Source organism: Mchenga conophoros, linkage group LG9 (assembly GCF_057382185.1).
Source record: "Mchenga conophoros isolate Kocher_MC1m ecotype Shallow Benthic linkage group LG9, M_conophoros_male_GT1.1, whole genome shotgun sequence".
Taxonomy (NCBI): domain Eukaryota; kingdom Metazoa; phylum Chordata; class Actinopteri; order Cichliformes; family Cichlidae; genus Mchenga; species Mchenga conophoros.
The window spans coordinates 31,498,138-31,519,451 of NC_140534.1; the positions used below are offsets into that span (position 1 = coordinate 31,498,138).

Sequence of the window (21,314 nt, forward strand, 5' to 3'; positions counted from 1 at the left end):
TGTAATATAACATGCTCTACAGTTTCTTCTTTTCCCTTTCTTGAATGATTTGAATGGAGGTTATAATCCACCATCACTGAACTGAAGAGATCTAAGTAGGAAGTCATCAGTTCAGTTTTTGATCAATTTCAGGGTATTTTATTTTACTGGCGAAGTTGTTTTGGTGATTTTAGGTTTTCTTAGTGGTTATATTAATGTTATGAAATTGTATTTTATTTATTAATTCATGTATGTATTTCCTTTTAAATATAGCACTAATTTACAATGGGAGTTTCCAAGTTGTGTTATTGCTGGGTAAATGTCATTTAGAGATTTGTAAACATATTCTAATAATATCTTTAACAGGAGTGACTGATTTTAAAAATTGGATTCTTTATGTCTGTAATATTTCATTAATCTCTGTTACTCTGTTATTTCTCTCCATACTCAACCTTGTTTTTCCCTATAAAACAGTTATACATCAAATATTATAAATCTGAATTTGACAAATATTTAGATCTTCACACATTTCAGGGTCCAAGTTTGGGTTGACTGAAGTGTTTGCTTTTATCCCCACAACTTCCTAAACATTTTACTGTTATACATAAACAGAAACGAAAAATCTAAAACATGATATATGCATTACTGTCTTCAGCCTCTAGGGCTGATTATCAGGAAGTACATTCTCCTCCGATAAGCAGCTAAAAGCACTTCTCTAACCAAAGGCTGCAAATAGACAACATAAAAGTTTAGAAACAGTAAAACAGATTCACAGAAGCCACAATGATATTAAACATACAGCACTGACAGTGATGACAGAAAACATTACAGGTGAGTTTCAAAAACAATAACACAAATACAGGGTTGAAGTTTATGAAACTGATGAAAGATTTTATTACCTTTTAAAATACTAGTACTATTTAAAATACAAAACCTGAGAAACACAGAGGAAAGGCTGCTGAACACAGATGCACAGCAGGTGAGGAGGAGCTCGATGGAAATGAGGAAATAATGCTTGAACACAAATTTTGTTTTGCTGGAAAACTGCACAACCCAGCGCATTCAGGACTTCAAGAACAGAGCACACAGTCAACACTGAACTCGAGTCTTTACAGTGAGAAAACTCCCACTTTGGAACTAAAAGAACAAAAATGCTTGATTCATCATAATTTCCTTTATACATTTCAAAATATCAGCTAAAGAGAATAAATAAATTAAAATGCTGCACATTTGGCAGACTAACATGTTAAGATTATTCAAAAATCAAATTTATGTTTTTTATAACATTAAATGTAAAGATTCAAATGGAAGTTTTTCTAAAGTTATTTCATGATATTTATATTATGAAAAGCAGTTTTGACATTTTAAGTTTTTCCCATTTTCAGATAAAATAAACACGCACAAAACAAAAGCAAACAACAAGAACACAAAGCTGGAAAACCCACCCGATTGACCAAAAGCAACTCAAAATACTCCCACACAACAGAACCTCCTCTATTCCTCGCTGGCTCCAAATCTCTCAGCAGAGGCGGAGGCAAACTTTACATACACCCAGGGTTTAACCCTAATTCGGGGGGGGGGGGGGGGGGATTTTGAAATGACATAAAGATTAATAGGCTCTGTTTCAAGTTTTGTTCAAAAAAGAATGACTTCATATAGGGAAAAATATATATCACATGTGCAGGACACCTTAAACTAGTTTTTTAATTAAGCAGCAAGGCAGAACAAAATCAGGGCTGCATCAAGACACGAGGACTAAACCCCAATTCAACCAGACCCAGAACTGATCCAGAACTAAAAAAGGACTACAACAGTTCAAAATCAGGACTACTGAGGACTTAACCAAGACAGAACCAGAATCAGAACTAGATGATAGTAGCACTAAAAAAAAAAAATCATCATAGACCTGCACTACACTTATTTTTTAATTCTACCAAAGTCCACTATTTAGATTGAGAAAAGTTTATACAATTATTTAGCCTTGTGGTGCAAACAAGCCTGCAGAACTTAATAAATGTCAAATTTTAAAAATAGCAAACCTAAAGAGAAACAGGTACGAGATACACGAGTACCTATGAAACTGTGATACTTTTGGTAAACAACTGTTTTGGAGGAAGGAAGGTTCAGGGTTTCAGTAGTCATCATTATGGGCTCATCCGATTAGAATGAGAATAAGCAGTCATCAATCATTTGCAGGTTTTGTCGTTTTATTGTATAACAGGTAAAGGAAAGAAAGACACACATGGACTGCTCTCTCTAAAAAAGACATAAAGTACGATTTAAATAACTCCAAATGATACATGAACTCAGGAGACTCAAAGAGAAACTCACCTCAGCTGCCACCCCATGTGGGAGTGAAGAAAGAGTGAGGGGTAGGTGAGTGCAGTCCTTATATAACGAGTGACAGGTGAGTGCAATTAAGGCCAAGCACCACACCCAATCAAAGGTGAGGAAAAGAAACAAGGTGCATCTGGTGAAGTGAATGTTCTAAAAGGTGAGCCTTTACAACACAACCATTTGCCTAACATGTGTGTCTCACCTGCTCTTGTTCCATCTCTGTTCTGTCCTCATTCTCTCTCTCCCTCTCTGTTCCTCTCTCGCCCTCTCTGCTCCTCTCTCTCTCCCTCTTTGTGCTGACGATCAAGCCAAACACCAACATCATCAAATATACAGTTGAAATCAGATATTTACATACTCTTCAGATCAAAACACAAACACTTTTTTAATTGTAACATCAAATCAGACTAAATGTTTGTTTTTTTTAGATTGATAAATATAAAAAACATATTTGTTAACTTTGAGAGTAAAGAGAGAAACTATCTGTATTTCTTAATTGTAAATGGCACCAAAGTGTATTCAAAACTGAGCCACATTTATGGAGCTCCACAATTCTTTTCCAGGTGTTTTGGTTGACATCTCTTGATTTTCCCATGTCACAAAAACAGGCTCTGTGTTTTGCCTTATATGCATCCACAGCTGTGCCACCAGTTTACTCACATGGACTCTACTAACCTATCAGAAGCTTCTTCAGCTCAGAATGGAATCGTCTGGAGTTTTCTTATTAATTAACAATAAACTTAGTGTATATGTACTCCTAAATTTGATGAAAGTGATAAAAACAGCTCTGTCTCTCTTTATTCTGACATTTAACTAATTCAAAAGATATTTCAATATTTATTTATCCAAAACAAAACAAGTTTACTCTTAATTGATGTTGTACAGTAAAAAATGTTCTTGTGTTTTCCATAAAGTGTATGTAAATATCTGGTTTCAACTGTGAATATACTGCTGTGTATTGAAGTTCCTCTTGTTTTGCATAGAAATATACTGAACAACATGCAAAGCATAATATATAAAATACTACCAGAGTTTTTTCTTTGAAAGAAGCTCCTTATGTCTATTCTTGTATATCAGTGCATTACTGAAACAGATTTATTTAGCCGTGGAGGGAAACAACTGAAAATATGAAATAAACACACATGTAAGCTGAGACTCTCTAAAGAAACAGCATTGTTGTTGTTCTGCTTTTCATTTCGCTGTTTGTTGATTCACTTGAAGAACAAGTACACAGCAAATTCAAAAGTGTTAAATTTTTTGGTGTTAATAGTCTCCTTGCAAAAGTAGAGTTAATTTTACTCTAAGCAGAGTCACATTCTTTTAATGTAACTCTGAGGTGTAAAATGATAGTAGTTAAAATCGAGTGTTAAAAATGAGTGTTTCTCTGTCAAATCTGGAGGTGTTACAATGGAAACATTAACTCTTGACCTCTTAACTCTGAACTCCTAGAGGGGCTATGACACCAACAGAGTAAATTCACAGACTCCGCCCTCAGCACGGCTCCAATCGAAGCTGAAGTGAAGCCGTTTCAGAACATTTTGCTCTACATATTTGAGTTGTTTGCCATGCTTGGTAAGTCATTTTTTCAAAGATTGTTTCAATTATTATTATGAGCTTTTACTTCTGTGGCTCTTTGGAGTTGAGACAAAGCTGTGTGAAAGGCATTAGCCATGTTGCTCGCTGATAGCATAATAATCTGTTTCAGCTTGCTGAAAGGTATTGTTTGCGGGCAAATACCACAGCCTTGAAAAAAGCTTGCATGTGAATTTTCAGTCAAACGTTTGGTCAAATACACCTAAAACAATGTCTAGAATGTGAAATGTTGGTATAATGGTGCTACTTGAAGCCTGAAAACGATCGCCCATAAAAAAAAAAAACGAGCAAACAGCAGTAGCAGACGTCCTGACTCGATTCTACGGTAGCATTTAGATCCCTCCAGAGTTTTGTGCACACGGTTTAGGTAAAAATGAAAAAGGTTGAGGTTTTACATTTAGTTCAGTATTACCTGTTGCCTGTGTCCTTGTCTTTTGGGAAAATACTTTACACAAGTAATGGCTCAAAGAGGATTCCTTTTTTTTTTTTTACTGTGCTGCAATTGTTTACTGGATTATTTGTGCCATTAATTAGTGTCAACTAATTTTTATTCAATCTCCACACAGGATATGCTTGTGAAGATGGAATATGGGGGAGAGCAGAAGTACGCTGAAGTTCCACAAAGGGATGAATGAAGGACATGCATATTGTATTGAAGAAATAAGTGATGAGAATGCTGTTATTTGCATTTACCATGTCAGACCTTTTGATAAACAAAATTCTAATGAAAGTGAGAACATGTATACTGTTACATCTTTCAGAAAATGTTTTGAAATTGTGGTGCACAGTTCAGAATAAATGTTTTTCAAAAACCATTGCATCTTTTTAGTAAATGTTTATTTCCAAAAGAAATTTCTAGAAGTTCAGAACAGTAAAATTCCCGCTTTTTAGAATGAATTAGAAGATAACTCTTACGTAGTTAAACTAAAATACTCTTTGAGAGTTAATATATAAACTCTTAACACCAAGTGTTAAATTATCAACTCCAGACAGATTTGGTGTTTAACACTAAATCAGAGTTAACGTACCAACTCTCCAAAAAGAGTTAAATTAACACTCTCTGGTGTGGACCCATATAGACACTTTAATAGTGTTGAAATCAAATCCGACAGTGTTAATTTGGACATGCTGGATTTGCTGTGTAACGTAATATGGGTCAAGTGATCCGTTTGACATCAATCTTTTGTGATACACCATCATATTTACATTATTTGTACAGTATGAATGATTTTCTTTGGTACCTGGTCAAACTTAAGCTCTCCTCTGTCTACCTGGCTCCGCGTTTTCTCCAACAGGCAGCAGCTCCCCTGCAATTCCCACAGTGTGCACTATGTGCTTCGAATACTGTGTGTAGTTTTTGTTTTATACAGTTGCCAGCCAGGCATCTAACTATGAAACAAGTACTCTCCAAAAGACCCCGGGCTTCTGAAAAAACAACTCGGGCTTAAGCCCAGTAAGCCGCCACCCCCCCGCTCCACCACTGCTGGCGATGTTTCCATGAACATACTTTTCAGCATGTCTTTATTGACCACTTTTCACACACGGTTGCTGTACGCATACAGCCGACTGTAGCTTTTTAGCTCACAGCCTGACACACACCAACACAACAGCATAGATGGCCCAGACAGGCCGCGAGGCGGGATTGCGGGTGCCGCTCAGGTGCGTCCGCCTCCCCTGCAGCGGCGCTGCAGACCACGCCCCGCCACACACATTAACCAGGTAAAATACATATTTAGGCAATATCTATTTTTCTTTTTCTTTTTTTTTAGCAACATAGTCTTTTTATTTCAATATCTTTTAAAGTCAGGTCAAGGCTCCAAAAGCCCAAAGGCGATATAAGGGTGGCGTCTCACAACAGTTTTTGTTTGCTACATGGATCATTTTATTTCAGCTGGGGGTTTTTCCTTTTGTTATATTTCTTTAAGAGTTCAAAATGTGTTAATTACAGAAATAAAATGTAATTTTCTCTGTAGCACTTCATGGATTTCATAAGCAACACACTTAAGTTGTTCACACAAAGCATAACAGTAAAAAACAATATATACAGTGTTATCTTCATTTCAGATGTTAAAAAGTATTTGCGGATCCCAGTGTTTTCTTTTGCGTGGAAACCGGGTCCAAATGGCTCTTTGGGTGTTAAAGACTGGTCAAGACTTAATTAATTACTTTCTTGAGCCTTGCAATTAGACCCTTTTCACCAGCCTCAGCTTATAGATAATGCGAATCACTCAGGACTCGCTCACCTCCTCCCTCCTGGTTTACAGCTTCTTCTTCTTGGTTGGCAACCAATGTTAAGGCGCATTACCGCCCCCTGGCTCACAGCTCAGTGGACGTTTAGAAAAAAAAAAAGTACACACATATAAACACCCAGCACGCCCCTGCGGGCGGTTTATCCTTCAAGCTCGGGTCCTCTACCAGAGGCCTGGGAGCTTGAGGGTCCTGCGCAGTATTTTAGCTGTTCCCAGGACTGCGCTCTTCTGGACAGAGATCTCCGATGTTGTTCCCGGGATCTGCTGGAGCCACTCACCTAGCTTGGGAGTCACCGCACCTAGTGTTCCGATTACCACGGGGACCACCGTCACCTTCACCCTCCACATCCTCTCGAGCTCTTCTCTGAGCCCTTGGTATTTCTCCAGCTTCTCGTGTTCCTTCTTCCTGATATTGCTGTCATTCGGAACCGCTACATCGATCACTACGGCCGTCTACTTCTGTTTGTCTACCACCACTATGTCCGGTTGGTTAGCCACCACCATTTTGTCCGTCTGTATCTGGAAGTCCCACAGGATCTTAGCTCGGTCATTCTCCACCACCCTTGGGGGCATCTCCCATTTTGACCTCGGGACTTCCAGGTTATACTCGGCACAGATGTTCCTGTACACTATGCCGGCCACTTGGTTATGGCGTTCCATGTATGCTATATATATATATATATATATATATATATATATATATATATATATATATATATATATATATATATATATATATTTGAGACATTTAAGGAAAATACTAATAAAATAAAAATAAACGAAATAAATATTCCCTTTAGAAATTTTTTTGCTCCATAAAATAGTTGTTTTCTTTTAGAATCACGCATCTTAGCAGTAGGATATACATGAAAAGAGAAACAAATTAAGTGTTTGAGTGAAAATGTACATTTTTCCACTCTATGGTCAACTGACTCAGTGAATCAAACGACTCAAAGAAACCGATTCACTTTGGTGAGTGACTCATTAAAACTCGATTCAGTAAAAAGGAATCGAATTTACTATCACTATGGCTGTATCCCAATTCAGGGTCTGCAGCCTTAAAGGCCGCATTTCAAGGCCGATTACGTCACAGCGGCGCGCCGAAGGCTGTCCCAATTCAAAGGCTGCTCGAAATGCGGCCCTGAAATGCGTCCTTCATTTCCCTGAATTTTAAGGCTGTGGCAGTGTAGACTTTGTGGCCCAACATATCCCAGAATGCATAGCGCGGCGATGGGTGTGGATAAATTTGCAGAAAAAAACGGCGGATGAGGGGCGGCCAAAGAGTACACTTTAAGTACTGAATATTATGTCACTTATTTATGTGCAAATGTTTAATAACGAAGAACATTAAACATTACTGTTGGCCACATGTCGGCAAAGTTATGTGACATTAGTGACGTTTGTACTAACTTGGTTTTAAAGCCTTTACTTTAAAATATACGCCGTTCAATAGCTGAGCTTAATCTTACAGAGAATGATCAAAGCTCATGTAGAAACAAACAAACAAAAGATTTTCTCCTTCATTTCTGTCAAACAAAGCTGTAGGACACGATTCCAGTGGTTAGTATCATGGTTGCTAGGCAACCTGGGCAGCGCAACGGAGGCTTTTTTTTTTAAACTTTATTATTAAACAACAGTATCAGCGCAACGGAGGCTAGACCGTCCCATTTAACAAGCCTCACACTTTCGGCCTTGGTCTTTGAGTACGCGGCCCTTGAGGATCGTTGAGGCTGCATACTTTAAGGCTGCAGACCCTGAATTGGGATACAGCCTATTGCTCACTTGCTTTGCTTGACTGAGGGGACTTCCTTTTCAATAAAGTTTTTTTTTTTCAAAATAAAGGCGTTTCTAAAGTGCATTACTTGGAGCAACCACAGAGGATGTTGTAAACACATAACGAATAACAACTGATTGAGAATGATATTTAAGTGATACATTTTACAACTTTTAGGAATAACAGAACAGTATCAATAATTAATTAATGTGTCATAAATATTTATGTAATTAATTATTGCCACATTTAATTAATTATTTAAGGGTGTATTTAATAAATTCGTTATGGCAGTCCTGGCGTTCCATAAGATTCAAGAATTACAGGATTTCTGTTAAATAAATCATGTTTACATGAAATAAACAGAAAGGAGTTGTGACAACAAAATCTCAGCAAACTATCTACTGGAGCGGTAGGTCACTGAAAGTGATCCACTTACATTTTGTTAATTTGGTGGAGGTTTGTTTGTTTTGTTCCTGTGAAGAAACGTGTGGTGGACTCGGCCACTGTTTGCTGATATTTCTTAAGGGGTGTCGCCAACTTGTAAACAGGTAACTGAGCAATACTTATGAAGCCATGTGGGAGGAATATTCCTGCTGCGGTCAGTCGTTCAGTGTAGGGGATGTCCTGTTTTCATCCTGTCTCCCACTTACAATTAGAGATAGGCAGTAACGCGTAATCCGATTACTTTTTTCAAGTAACAAGTAAAGTAAGGGATTACTATTGCAAAAACGGTAATTAGATTTCCGTTACTTTCCCGTAGGAACACTGCGTTACTAAAACCGTGTTTTTTATTTTGCTAGAATGTCTCATGACAGTGACGTAAGCAAGTGCGACGTTCGTGACAACAGCTGTCTGCAGATCAACAATGGATCATATATCGAGTGCTGAGAGAGTATGAGCATGCAGCGTTTAAAGCATGGAAGTACTGACTTTACTTTGAGTTTGATTCCATAAAAAGTGACAAAAACATTTGTGTCCGCTGAGCGTGGGAAGAAAACTTATTTTTACAGCGGGAAAAAAAAACCCTAAACTTCCAAGCAAGCACCGTGTGCGCTACGACGTTATTGGAAATTCACAGAGAAACTCGCGGATTCTTTCACTGACCACTGCGGCTCTCCTGCACCAGAGCACACCTCCGCCTACCCAACTCCTGCTTTACAGGTGAAAATAGAGCAACAGGACCGCTAGTCTTTGGTTTTATTTATTTTCTGCTTCACTCACATTTAAGGAACCTAGGATCTAATGCCAAAAGGACAAACTATAAACAAAAGAAAACACAGAGCGCTGTGTCATACGATCCAGGACTGTGACACCGTATTTAATAAAATCAAGTTTTTAAATTGTTTTAGGTGCTACTGTTACGTGTTTGATTCTATTTTGATTTAACATGAAACCCTTGTTAACTGAATGTGCCTACGGCTCCACCCTATTGAAATAGGTACCTCCCACAGGTCGCACTTATTCCGCCAACGATGTGGAGAACCAGTTGTTTTAGATTCGGCAAAATCAAGGCACTCAAAAAGATCCTCTGGAAAAGATTAAAATTCTTGGAACAGAGTTTAATACACAGAATTATAACAACAGGAAGAAAATACAGTTCTTCTTGCCTTCTGGCAGCTGAGGCGAGAAAAAACAATCCCAGGTGGCAAAAACTTCATTAATATAATTGTAGATAATATTTGACCTAAATATGCGGGTCTTGTGATTTTAAACATGTAGGTTAGATGCTTATCACAGTGATTCCATTATATAACCACTCCAGTGTATGTATAGTGTATACATGTCAGTATAAGTCAAGTGTATACAGGTATATATGTCATACAGTTGCAGTGGCCTCATTGTTCTGACAAAGAAAACAAACCTATCGACTACACTACACAATGGAAACATGGTAACAAATAGGGATGGGAATCCTTTAAGTTTTATCCGATACCGGTGTCAAACTGGATATTTTGAAAACGTGCCGGTGCTGAAACGGTGCTCGAACCGGAGGTTAAAGAATGGAAAACACAAACTTTGTACAAAAACCTCTTGTGTTTTTATTTTTAGCAGTCTCTTTTTTTCTGCAAAATGATAACCAAGTTAGCCTTTTCTGTTGATACAACATACCTCCTTTGGTTGGAACCGGTGCTACACTGGCAGGGCTAGAGGCCAGGACTCCACTCTTCGGGTGGGTTCTTGGGGGATATTGCTAACTCCGGGTCCGATAACAGGCACCACATCTGCAGTAGATGTGCTCGGTGTGAGGTCTTGCAGCAAGCTATCAAATACGGTGCATTTTCTAGCTTTTACAAAAACGCTATACATCACCAGGTGCTTCATCAGATTCAAGGTGTTACCTCCTTTGCACAGTATCACCTTAAAGCACTTGTTGCAGACTGCTGAGTTTGCATCTTTTGCTGTGAAGTACAGCCAGACCTTTGAGTGCTTCGCCTTGGGCATTTTTAATCTGTAGCTCTGTTGCAGGGTGTTTTGGTACCATTCTTTATTCATGGCTGTGTTTTGGGGCAAAATTGTGAGCCGACTCCCTTGGATGAGAAGCAACCCCACACATGAATGGTCTCAGGATGCTTTACTGTTGGCATGACACAGGACTGATGGTAGCGCTCACCCTTTCTTCTCTGCAAAAGTCTTTTTCCCAGATGCCCCAAAACAATCGGAAAGATGCTTCATCTGAGAATATGACTTTGCCCCAGTCCTCAGCAGTCCATTCACCGTGTTTACATGTTTTTCAATAAATTAAATCATGTTAACATGAAATGAACAGAAAAGGAAAATTGTGACAACAAAATCTCTTTCTGACTTCTTTAGAAATATGTATTTTTTCAGCTCCAGTCCGTAAAGTTAATCTCCAACAAGTAGGACAAAGGATCACCTGCAGCTAAGACGGGATCTACCCTCAACCTGAGCTCACCTGGTCCACCAGCCCTTCATCCAGCATCACCAACAACAACACAACAACCCACCAGACTGAGCAGCAGCTTTACAGCATCAGCAGTTCTCTGAAACTTCCAAACAGTGACATGGATCTATATTACATCTGTGCAGTCAGCACTGGCAGAAACAGGAAGAGAGCAACCTTCAGAAAAAGAGATTATACATCCATCCATCCAGTGGAACATTTTCATCAGATCTTTACAGGAGATTCGATCTGAACTCTGTGGAGCCTGATCTCAAGGGTTTTAAGTCTGACACTGAAACCAGAGGAACTTTCTGTCTCTTCAGGTTCACTGTGATCCAGTGATGGGAGTGATTTCAGCCCTGAGTGATCACGCTGATGTTTGCACAGAGCAGACAATGAGGTGAATGTTTGGGCACATTGGTAACAGTGAAACAGTTTATTAGTAACGTGGGATCGTTTGTGTTTGGAGTATGAACTGAGATTCCTGAAGCTCTTGTCACAGTGGTCACAGCTGTAGTTTCCTTCCATGTGCGCACGTTCATGAAGGTTACGATGACTTGAATGTGAGAAGCTTTTTTCACAGTGTCTGCACTTGTATGGTTTCTCTCCTGTGTGGACTCGTTTGTGTAATTTCAGCCCACCTTTAGAGGTGAAGGATGACCCACACTGTTCACAGAGGTGCTTTTTAACCCCAATGTGAATAAGTTCATGTTGTTTTAAGTCAGTTGGTGTGGTGAAGCTTCTCCCACATTCTTTGCAGTATTTCAGTTTGTCTCCACTGTGTCTACGTTGATGTCTTTTTAGGGAGCCTTGTCAATTGAAAGTTTTTCCACAGAGGTCACAACGAAAGTCTTTCCCACCACCACAGTGATGACAGGGTTGAGAACTGGATCCATCTGTGTCGCTATGCTTCTAAACAAAGACACAAAGACAGTTTAAGTCAGTCCTTCAACATTTTTATCCTGAAGGTCGCCTGAACTACAGAGCATCTCTGCAGACGTCCAATTACATTTTACTGTTTCAGTTAACACAGATAAAAATATAAATACATACCTCACAGTAACTGCACTTGTAGAGTCTCTTTCTGGTGTGGATCTGTTGGTGTTGTTTCAGGTGATGTGAAGATTTAAAAGTCTTCTCACACAGGTCACATTTATAAGGTCTCTCCTCAGTGTGGGTAAACATGTGTCGTTTTAACTGCCTGTTGGTTGTACACTGTCTGCCACACTGATCACAGCAGTACACATCATGTCCAGTGTGAATGCGTAGGTGTATATTTCGGTTCCCTCTCTGGCTGAAGGTTTTTCCACAAATCTCACAGCGGTATGCCTTAATTCCAGAGTGGGTAACTAGATGATTCTGTAAGTGGCCACTTTGAGTAAAAGCTCTGCCACACTGATCACAGCTGTACGCTTTAACTCCACTGTGGATGAGTTGGTGTTGTTTTAGGGAACGCTTCCAGGAAAAAGTATTTCCACACAAGTCACAGCTGAACGGTTTCTCTCGAGTGTGGATGACCTGATGACGTTTTAGTGTAGACTTCTCAGTAAACTCCATCCCACACTCGTCACAGGTGTGTTTTTTCTCTCCCTTTCTTCTGTGAGGTTTGTCGGCCTCCTGAGAGCGCTGACTTCTCGCTCCATGTTGGTCCTGCAGTGACAGAGATACAAACAGAGGCAGTGAGTGAAATGCAGTCGTGGAACAAACTCAACCTTCAAACTCCCTCCATTAACACTAGTTTTAAACTTGAAGGTGGAGTGTGGCACCAAACACCTCAAAGGTCTCTTATCCCCACCTGCTGGTAGTTCTAACACATTACATCCAACCTGGTGTTAAAAATAATTCATGACTGTTCAAACACTAAAATCATGCCCATCCCTCCTGCTGTACACAAACATTAAGACTAGCATGCTAACACACTCAGAAAAGTAATAAATGTTTACCAGGTCTGTACTTTTTTTTATATTTCACGTTGCTGTTTCCTATTAGATATTTTTATAGCGGTGCAACGACTCAAAAATAATTCATGACTGTTCAAACATTTCACTGTAGAAAACATTGGATGAATTTTTGATTAAAGGCGATTAAATGTCATTCATTTTCAATCTATATTAATAGCATTTCAATTTCTATGAGCAAAAAAACTCAAAAGAGGGAAAATATACACACTTAATGTGTTTACTGCCTGATATCGGGCTACCGTTGTGGTGCTTTGAACGTGTTTTTGCACTGATGAACCAATATTAAGTCTATTTATACAGCAATGATAGCAATAATATTTTTAGTAGTAGTATTACTACTAAAAATATTAAAAATAATAATAATGTACTTCCACAACATGTATTTTATCCTGTCTTCCTTTTTTCGCCCCAACCACTCTCTGCAGATGGCCCCGCCCCTCTGTGAGCCTCATTCTGCTGGAGGTTTCTTCCTGTTAAAAGGGAGTTTTTCCTTCCCACTGTCGCCAAAGTGCTTGCTCAAAGAGGGTCATATGATTGTTGGGTTTTCTCTGTATGTATTAATGTAGGATCCACATTACAATAAAAAGCACCTTGAGGACGACTGTTGTTTTGATTTGGTGCTGTATAAATAACACTGAATTGAAAATGTGATTAATACTACTACTAATAATAACGAATATCAATTGCTTGTGACTTCTTAATGTTTGTAAACACCATTTAAAAATACATAATAAAATGCAACACAGTCATATAACAGGTTGGGAGGATGAGAGTTTTAGACGTGACTGATTATTTGGTGAAACTGTGATATTTTCCTCACCTCCTGTGTTGAGCTCATTGTTTCCTCTGTAGTGATTCAGCTGAGTCCAGATGGCTGAAAATGTTCCTCTGCTGCTCCGTCAGACTCTTCTCCTCCTGCTGATCAGCTGGGACACAAAACAGATCTTTGTTAGGCTCCACACTGCACTGAAGAGTCAAAGTGTCTCATATGTTCATCTGACAACACAAAGTACAAATTTCACTCTGACTGCTTGTAGAAATCTTGTGAGACGTGTTGTGCTGCAAAGTGAGGAAACTCTCTCACTCACTTATACTTCAGGAGGAACTTTGTGACATTGGCTCTAATATTCTAAGCAGCCCTTTACTATGACAGGGCCAGAAAGTCCTATTTGAAGGTTTGGGAGAAGGACCATGTTAAAGGTGGATTGGGGTTTATACACTTTGTTATGATACAGGTAAGGCTGTAAGAGCCTGAGAAGGTGTCCTGAATGAACCTCTAAAACCAGTTTTCAGCTAACGACTCTGCTTCAGTCTGGAAAACAGCAACTACAAGTTTAAAGACTCCATCAACAATTCACACCCAGCAACAGCCTGAACAGCTCCTCCTGTGGTTTCCACAAACAGGGACAGACCTGTTACTCCCCCACCCCACACTTTCAACTCCTTCAGCCCCCCAGTCCCACCACCTCCACCATTCCCCAAACTTTGATTCTGTTCATCTGGACGTAGCTTTTTGTGGGAGAAACATTTCGTCACTCATCCAAGTGACTTCTTCAGTCTCAGCCGACTGCAGGTTTCCTCAATCTTCAACAGTACATTTGCATAATGACTGAAACGAGCACCACTGAAGGAACAATGGGCTGGGAGGTCAGTTATTGAGCATTAATATGCAAATTCTCATGAACATTGAACAACAACCACTGATCAAAGCTCACTGATCAAATGCTGTGATTGCAGCGACTCCCCAACTCTCTGAATGGTACTCATGGCCATTGATCAGCGGTCTTTGATTAATGAGCTTTGATCAGTGGTTTCAGTGCTTTCCTTCCTGCTTTGACTGCAGCTGTGTTTGACACAGGAAGACATTTTTACATTCTTCATGATTATACTTTATTCTTTTTGGGGGAAGTGCAGCTTTAAACCTTCACATGATTCAAGTCAACCCAACAAATCAATCTGGACGATCACAAGTGGGAAAAACTTCTGTAGATAAAATAAAAATTCAATCCACAACGTGATTAAAAACATGATTCTCCCAAATCACCAAGAGCTGCACATTAACCACCACAATATATTTTTATTCTCTGTGCTTTCAAATATGAACACTGTTTACTTTCATCTCTGTTTCATTAGTTTTTGTTAACATCTTCCTGTGAATCACTTTACAGCAGCCAGACTCATTAAAATGAGACTTTGTAGGAGTTCACTTCCTCTCATGTGTTCATCCACAGCAGCTGGACAATAAAGTTTATTGTGACCCTGATACTGCAGCAGATCGCTCTCATCCATTTCCTGTTATCACTTCAAATAGAAATGAGGCTGTAGAGGTTTGGTGCAGGCAGAAAAACAGCTGCAGGGACAATGAAAATACTTTTCTGCTCCAACTTCTCCCAGCATGCTGAGCTAATGATTAGTTGGTGTTTTTCTCCAAACACTCTCTCACTCTTCTCTCAACGTGTTCACAATAAACTGAGAACAGACACCGAGGAGAGCAGCAGAAGACCTCATTCAGGAGCTAAACTCAACATGAACTGAACTCACAGTAAAGTTAGCTCGGTGCTTACCTTTAGATGAGCCCACAAACCGAGAGAAACTCCGCGATGAAGCTGCAACTCTTTCCAAACACAGGAAACAGATCAGGGAGCAGAGACCCACGTGGTTCACGCTGATCTCAGCTACGATCCAGGAGACAAGGGTGGGCAGATCGATGCAGATATCGATCCAAACGTTGGTACTACTTTATTCTCTTTGAATGAAAAAGCAGCTCTCTGTGCAAACACCTCCTCTCGTGGAGCGTCCTCACTTTGCTTCGCCTCCTCCTCCTTCTTCTTCTTCTTTACATCGTTTATTGTATTTGCGGTTGTCAAACAACAAAATGATGAATTACCGCCACCAACTGGTGTGGAGTGTGAACTGGAACGTCGACCAGCAACAATTTTCTCTCTTTTAAAAACTGGAATAAGGCCTGATAACTTTCACTTCTTGAGTCCTTTTGCAGTAAATCAATAAGATCCAGTTTCATTTTTATGTTACTGAGGTTTTGGATCAGTTACCTTCTCACAGTGTAATATAACATGTTCTACAGTTTCTTCTTCTCTTTTTTGAATGATTTGAATGGAGGTTATAATCCACCATCACTGAACTGAAATGAATCTCTAAGTAGGAAGTCATCAGTTCAGTTTTTGATCAATTTGACTGTATTTTACTGTGCAGGCTGAGTTTGATTAGATAAGTTTGGTTTTCTTAGTGGTTATATTAATGTCATAAAATAGTTTTTGATTTTTTATTAATGCATGTATGTATTTCCTTTTAAATATAGCACTAATTTACAATGGGAGTTTCCAAGTTGTATTATTGCAGGCTAAATGTCATCTAGAGCTTTGTAAACATATTCTAATAATATCTTTTAACAGGAGTGACTGATTTTAAAATTGGATTCTTTATGTCTGTGTAATATTTCATTAATCTCTTTTACTCTGTTATTTCTCTCCATACTCAACCTCGATTTTGTTTTTCCCCTATAACACACAGTTATACATCAAATATTATAAATCTTACTTTGACAAATATTTAGATCTTCACACATTTCAGGGTCCCAGTGTGGATTGACTGAAGTGTTTGTTTTTATCCCCACAACATCCTAAACATTTTACTGTTATGCACAAACAGAAACAAAAAAAATCTAAAACATGATATATGCATTACTGTCTTCAGCCTCTAGGGGGAATTTTTGTTCAGGAAGTACATTTTCCTCTGATAAGCAGCTAAAAGCACTTCTCTAACCAAAGACTGTAAACAGAAGACGCGAGAGTTCAGAAACAGTAAAACAGATTCACAGAAGCCACAATGATATTAAACATACAGCACTGACAGTGATGACAGACAACATTACAGGTCAGTTTCAAAAACAATAACACTAATACAGGGTTAAAGGTTATGAAGCTGATGAAAGATTTCATTACCTTTTAAAATACTAGACTTTGCTCAGTTGCATTCAAAACAACAGCTGCAGCAGCAGTACAGGCTGAAATGGGGGAAATGCCATTTCAAATAAGAAGAGAGCAACTGATATTGAATTACTGGGCAAGTTTACAAGGACATGCTCACGATCATCTGACAAAACCTGTTTTCCAACCATGCTGGGAAAAAGAGAAAACGCAATTGAAGAGCTTTGGGTGGACAGTGGGACAGAAAACAGCTGAACTTAATCTGGACAAGATAAACATACATCAAACAGTACCGATGCCTACAATACCACCATGGATGCTCCCTGATGCAGTAGTAGATTTCACATTGTTAAACAAAAAGACCAAGGAGAAGGGTGTTATCTTAAATTCACATACAGTGCAGGAATATATTAATCAGTATATTCCTGCAACTGTGTAGATTTATGTCAAAATCTACACAGTTGCATCAAAGAATACAGCCAACCAAAGTGGGATAGCATTTATAGTTCCTGAATTTAATATCAAGGTGGGGAAAAGGATCAGTGACGATCATCATGATGATCTATGGGAATATAACAGTAAATACTAAATATTAAACATTATTGTGCAGCGCATAAGATCGACAGCGCACAGTGTACTTTGAGGAGCCAAAAAGGGTGTAGTTTGTGTGTGTGAGCACCCGTGTGTACACCTGTGAGCATGAGCGTGCTTGTATTTAAAAGGTTCCTTCATGTAATGATCTGCTAGAGGGTGTGGGGAGCAACAGCCCCGTCCTCCAGGGCATGAAGCAGGTATGGAGGAGATCAAACTCCAGACATCCAGAGGCCTCCAGAACACAAGAGACCAAGGAAGACCAACAGAGGGGCAGCCGCGCCACTGTCCCAGAAAGAGCTGAGGAGAGTCCCAGATGAGGGTTCACTCAGCAGCCGCGGAGCAGAAGCCAGGGGGGTTGCAGTGACGTGCCCGTGAGCTCCGCCGGCAGCCAGCTGTGCCAGAGTGAACGAGCCCCAGGCCGAGAGGCCGAGGGCACCCCACCCCCGAAGTGGCCCCGATAAGCATCCACCAAGGAGTGAGCCAGTGTGTACCTGGACGCCCATCCCCAGACACAAAAAACCACCAACGTACTGAAGTCTGAGGGCGTCCGCCACTGGCAGCGGAAGTGGTGGGGGGAGATAGGCCTCCAAACCTTAGAGGGCCTGAGATGTCCCTAAAGAGGTGACGTCTGATACCCAACCTGACATATAGACACAGACATACAGGCACACACAGATACAAACATCCATTTCCACCCTCATGTTCTCATATGCACTTACTCCACACTCAACCAATGTGGAGACAGACATAAAGAGACGCTGTACACACGATCACACTCCCCAAGCGTGCTCTAAGCCCCAGGTCCCCCTGGAGGGGGAAAATGCACCCAGACCCAGGTGGTGTTTCCCTGCGGTGGGGAGAAGCAGACCGCCGCAGCAGCAGGGAGGCCCCACATTCCAGACCCCAGTCGGACGGCCAACTCCTCCTCCTAGCCCCCCCGCTCCAGCAGGCCGCAGAGAATGGGGGTGTGAGAAGACTCCAAACCTCCCTCCACCCGCTCATTGTAGTGTTGATGCATGTGTGTTCTAAGGTGCATTTAAAACCCAGGAGGGCTTGGAGCTACCTGCCAGAGAGCAGCAGGTAAGCACGTAGCCCTTCCTGCTAGCCCTCAATGTCTACGTGTATTTAAAATTGAGAGGTGGGCAACGACGCCAGGGGTGAGGTGTACACCCCGATGGTCTTTTGGAGTCCGTGTAGCGTGCCCACCCCAAAGATCCTATAGGGCTTTGGAGCGTGATGTCACAGGGGTGGGCGTGGAAAGGATTTTGGCCCGATCCGCCATTTTGGGGGTCTAAGTAAGGAGCGAAAGCATAGCCATGTTTCGTACTTGCTGTGTTGTCGGCTGCAATGTTCGATCTTACGACCGGCACGGGAATAAGGTTGGATTGTCTTTTTATGCTTTCCCAACCTGGAAGCAACATGAAGGAGCTCATGTATCGGATATTACCAAACGAAGGCGTCTAGCCTGGATAGCAGCCGTGAGACAAGCTGATATCAAGTTCTGTTACGTCTCCAGATATCAGTTGGTGTGCTCAAGACATTTTCATTCCGGTAAGTTCTAAATATGTTCACATCACACTTTATAGCTGAATAATATCATCGTTGGTGGTCTCGGAAGTTATAGAAATTGCGATCAAACATCGAATGGAGTGACTTGATTGGTTGATGTAAAGACAATAAATGAAATGAGACAGGAAGGACACAAATTGGCGTTAATAATTTGCCCGATTATCAATGTGTTAATTTGCATGTACTTTACAATTACGGGCATATAATATGATAACGATATTTTAGCAGTTCAATGATAAATGTATAACATTAATTGTGGTGGGGGGTGGACAATGGCTATTTCACTCGATGCACTCCAGCTAACTTACTTTGACGACGTACTCAGAGTTTGGCGGCTTGAAAATAGCCAAATCTTGCACCCAGCCATTTGTAAATTGGATGTGCGCCTCCAGTGACTTGTAATTACAAAACTGGTTGGCTGTGTAAGCGCTTACTCCACAAACAAGATACGTGAAGATATCGGGGTAGGACAGTGGCGGTAAGTCGTCTGGGTCTTTACTCCACTGCCGTATTTCATATGGGTCCAGATTTGCGATGCACTCTATTTTTTTCAAGTACCGCTGCTTCGCCTCTGGACGCAATCGGTCTCTATACCGTCCGTTTTCTTTTGAGCTGCTTTTAAGCATGTTTCTTGTCGTCGTCGTTCCAACACAGTGTGTTTGCTTTGATTCGTAGACCCCGAAAATGGAGCTGCGCTCCCACAATGCATTGCGGCGTGACGTCAACTCCAAAGCCCTATATGTATGTGTTATGAGAGTGTGAACAATGTGAATGTCTAAGTTGTGGGATAAAATTGAGGCACAGGCAGCCAGAAGGGGACAGAGGGGGGGATGCCTCCCCTGCACCCTGGTGACACACCTTTACCCCAAGGCCCTGCATGTGTGGGTGATTGTGGTGGAGCGGGAAGAGGGAGGCAGCTGGGTATGGGGAGGGAAGGAAGGGAGGGGCAAGTGACCCCTCCCTGGGGCCAGCTCCCCCGCTGACCCCAGTAGGCACCCCCATACTCTGCAACCCACCAGGGAAAGGGGCCCCAGGCCCATCCGGACCGGGGCCCAGTTCAACAGCGCCGCCTGGCCCCACAGAGCCCGGGACAGCCCACCTGACCCCACCACAGAAAAAACTGCACCCAACTCGTCATCCACTCATCTTCCAGACTACACAAGACAATCGATGCCCAGGCTGAGACCCAAGGGCCCCAGCCCAGAGACGGAGCACCCCCAGAACCCAACGCCCGTCCAGGACCCAACCAGGGTCAGCCAGGCTACCAGGTCAGTAACCCACATCCGTCAGCACAGACCCTCCCCTAGCCCTGCTGCACGCAGCCACGAGGAAACTGTCACCTAAGAGCCAACAGAGCCCTAAATAGGCCATGACCACAACCCCGGGTTGAGCCCTCCAAGGAAGGTGCTCCAGGGGAAGAATTCGGGAGAATTTGAATATTTTATTTTATTTTGTCACATTCCACACCAGTTGGTGGCGGTAATGCACCATTTTGCTGTTTGTAAAGAAGAAGGCGCTGTCGCGTCGTCCATGTTTTCTACAGTCATTGGGTGGAACAAAGTAAGAATGCTCCATGAGAGGAGGTGTTTGCACAGAGAGCTGCTTTTCCATTCAAAGAGAATAAAGTAATACCAACGTTTGGATCGATATCTGCATCGATCTGCCCACCCTTGTCTCCTGGATCGTAGCTGAGATCAGCGTGAACCACGTGGGTCTCTGCTCCCTGATCTGTTTCCTGTGTTTGGAAAGAGTTGCAGCTTCATCGCGGAGTTTCTCTCGGTTTGTGGGCTCATCTAAAGGTAAGCACCGAGCTAACTTTACTGTGAGTTCAGTTCATGTTGAGTTTAGCTCCTGAATGAGGTCTTCTGCTGCTCTCCTCGGTGTCTGTTCTCAGTTTATTGTGAACACGTTGAGAGAAGAGTGAGAGAGTGTTTGGAGAAAAACACCAACTAATCATTAGCTCAGCATGCTGGGAGAAGTTGGAGCAGAAAAGTCTTTTCATTGTCCCTGCAGCTGTTTTTCTGCCTGCACCAAACCTCTACAGCCTCGTTTCTATTTGAAGTGATAACAGGAAATGGATGAGAGCGATCTGCTGCAGTATCAGGGTCACAATAAACTTTATTGTCCAGCTGCTGTGGATGAACACATGAGAGGAAGTGAACTCCTACAAATTCTCATTTTAATGAGTCTGGCTGCTGTAAAGTGATGCACAGGAAGATGTTAACAAAAACTAATGAAACAGAGATGAAAGTAAACAGTGTTCATATTTGAAAGCACAGAGAATAAAAATATACTGTGGTGGTTAATGTGCAGGAGAGTGTTGAATGTAATAATGTCTTCCTGTGTCAAACACAGCTGCAGTCAAAGCAGGAAGGAAACCACTGAAACCACTGATCAAAGCTCATTAAT

The 21,314-nt window shown here is 41.1% G+C and overlaps 1 protein-coding gene across 1 annotated transcript in view; it reads right to left on the reverse strand.

Annotated features, from left to right (window-relative positions):
- The window catches only part of LOC146567607 (uncharacterized), a 21,067-nt gene extending 5,482 nt beyond the window's left edge, over positions 1–15,585 (reverse strand). Inside the window, exons 1-3 of the mRNA XM_085287545.1 lie at positions 15,360–15,585; positions 13,616–13,721; positions 11,888–12,484 (exon numbers count right to left, since the gene is read on the reverse strand). Coding sequence (XP_085143671.1) covers positions 11,888–12,484; positions 13,616–13,633 — 615 coding nt within the window. The 5' untranslated portion in view covers positions 13,634–13,721; positions 15,360–15,585. The remainder of the gene's footprint in view (positions 1–11,887; positions 12,485–13,615; positions 13,722–15,359) is intronic.
- Between the last annotated feature and the right edge of the window lie 5,729 nt (positions 15,586–21,314).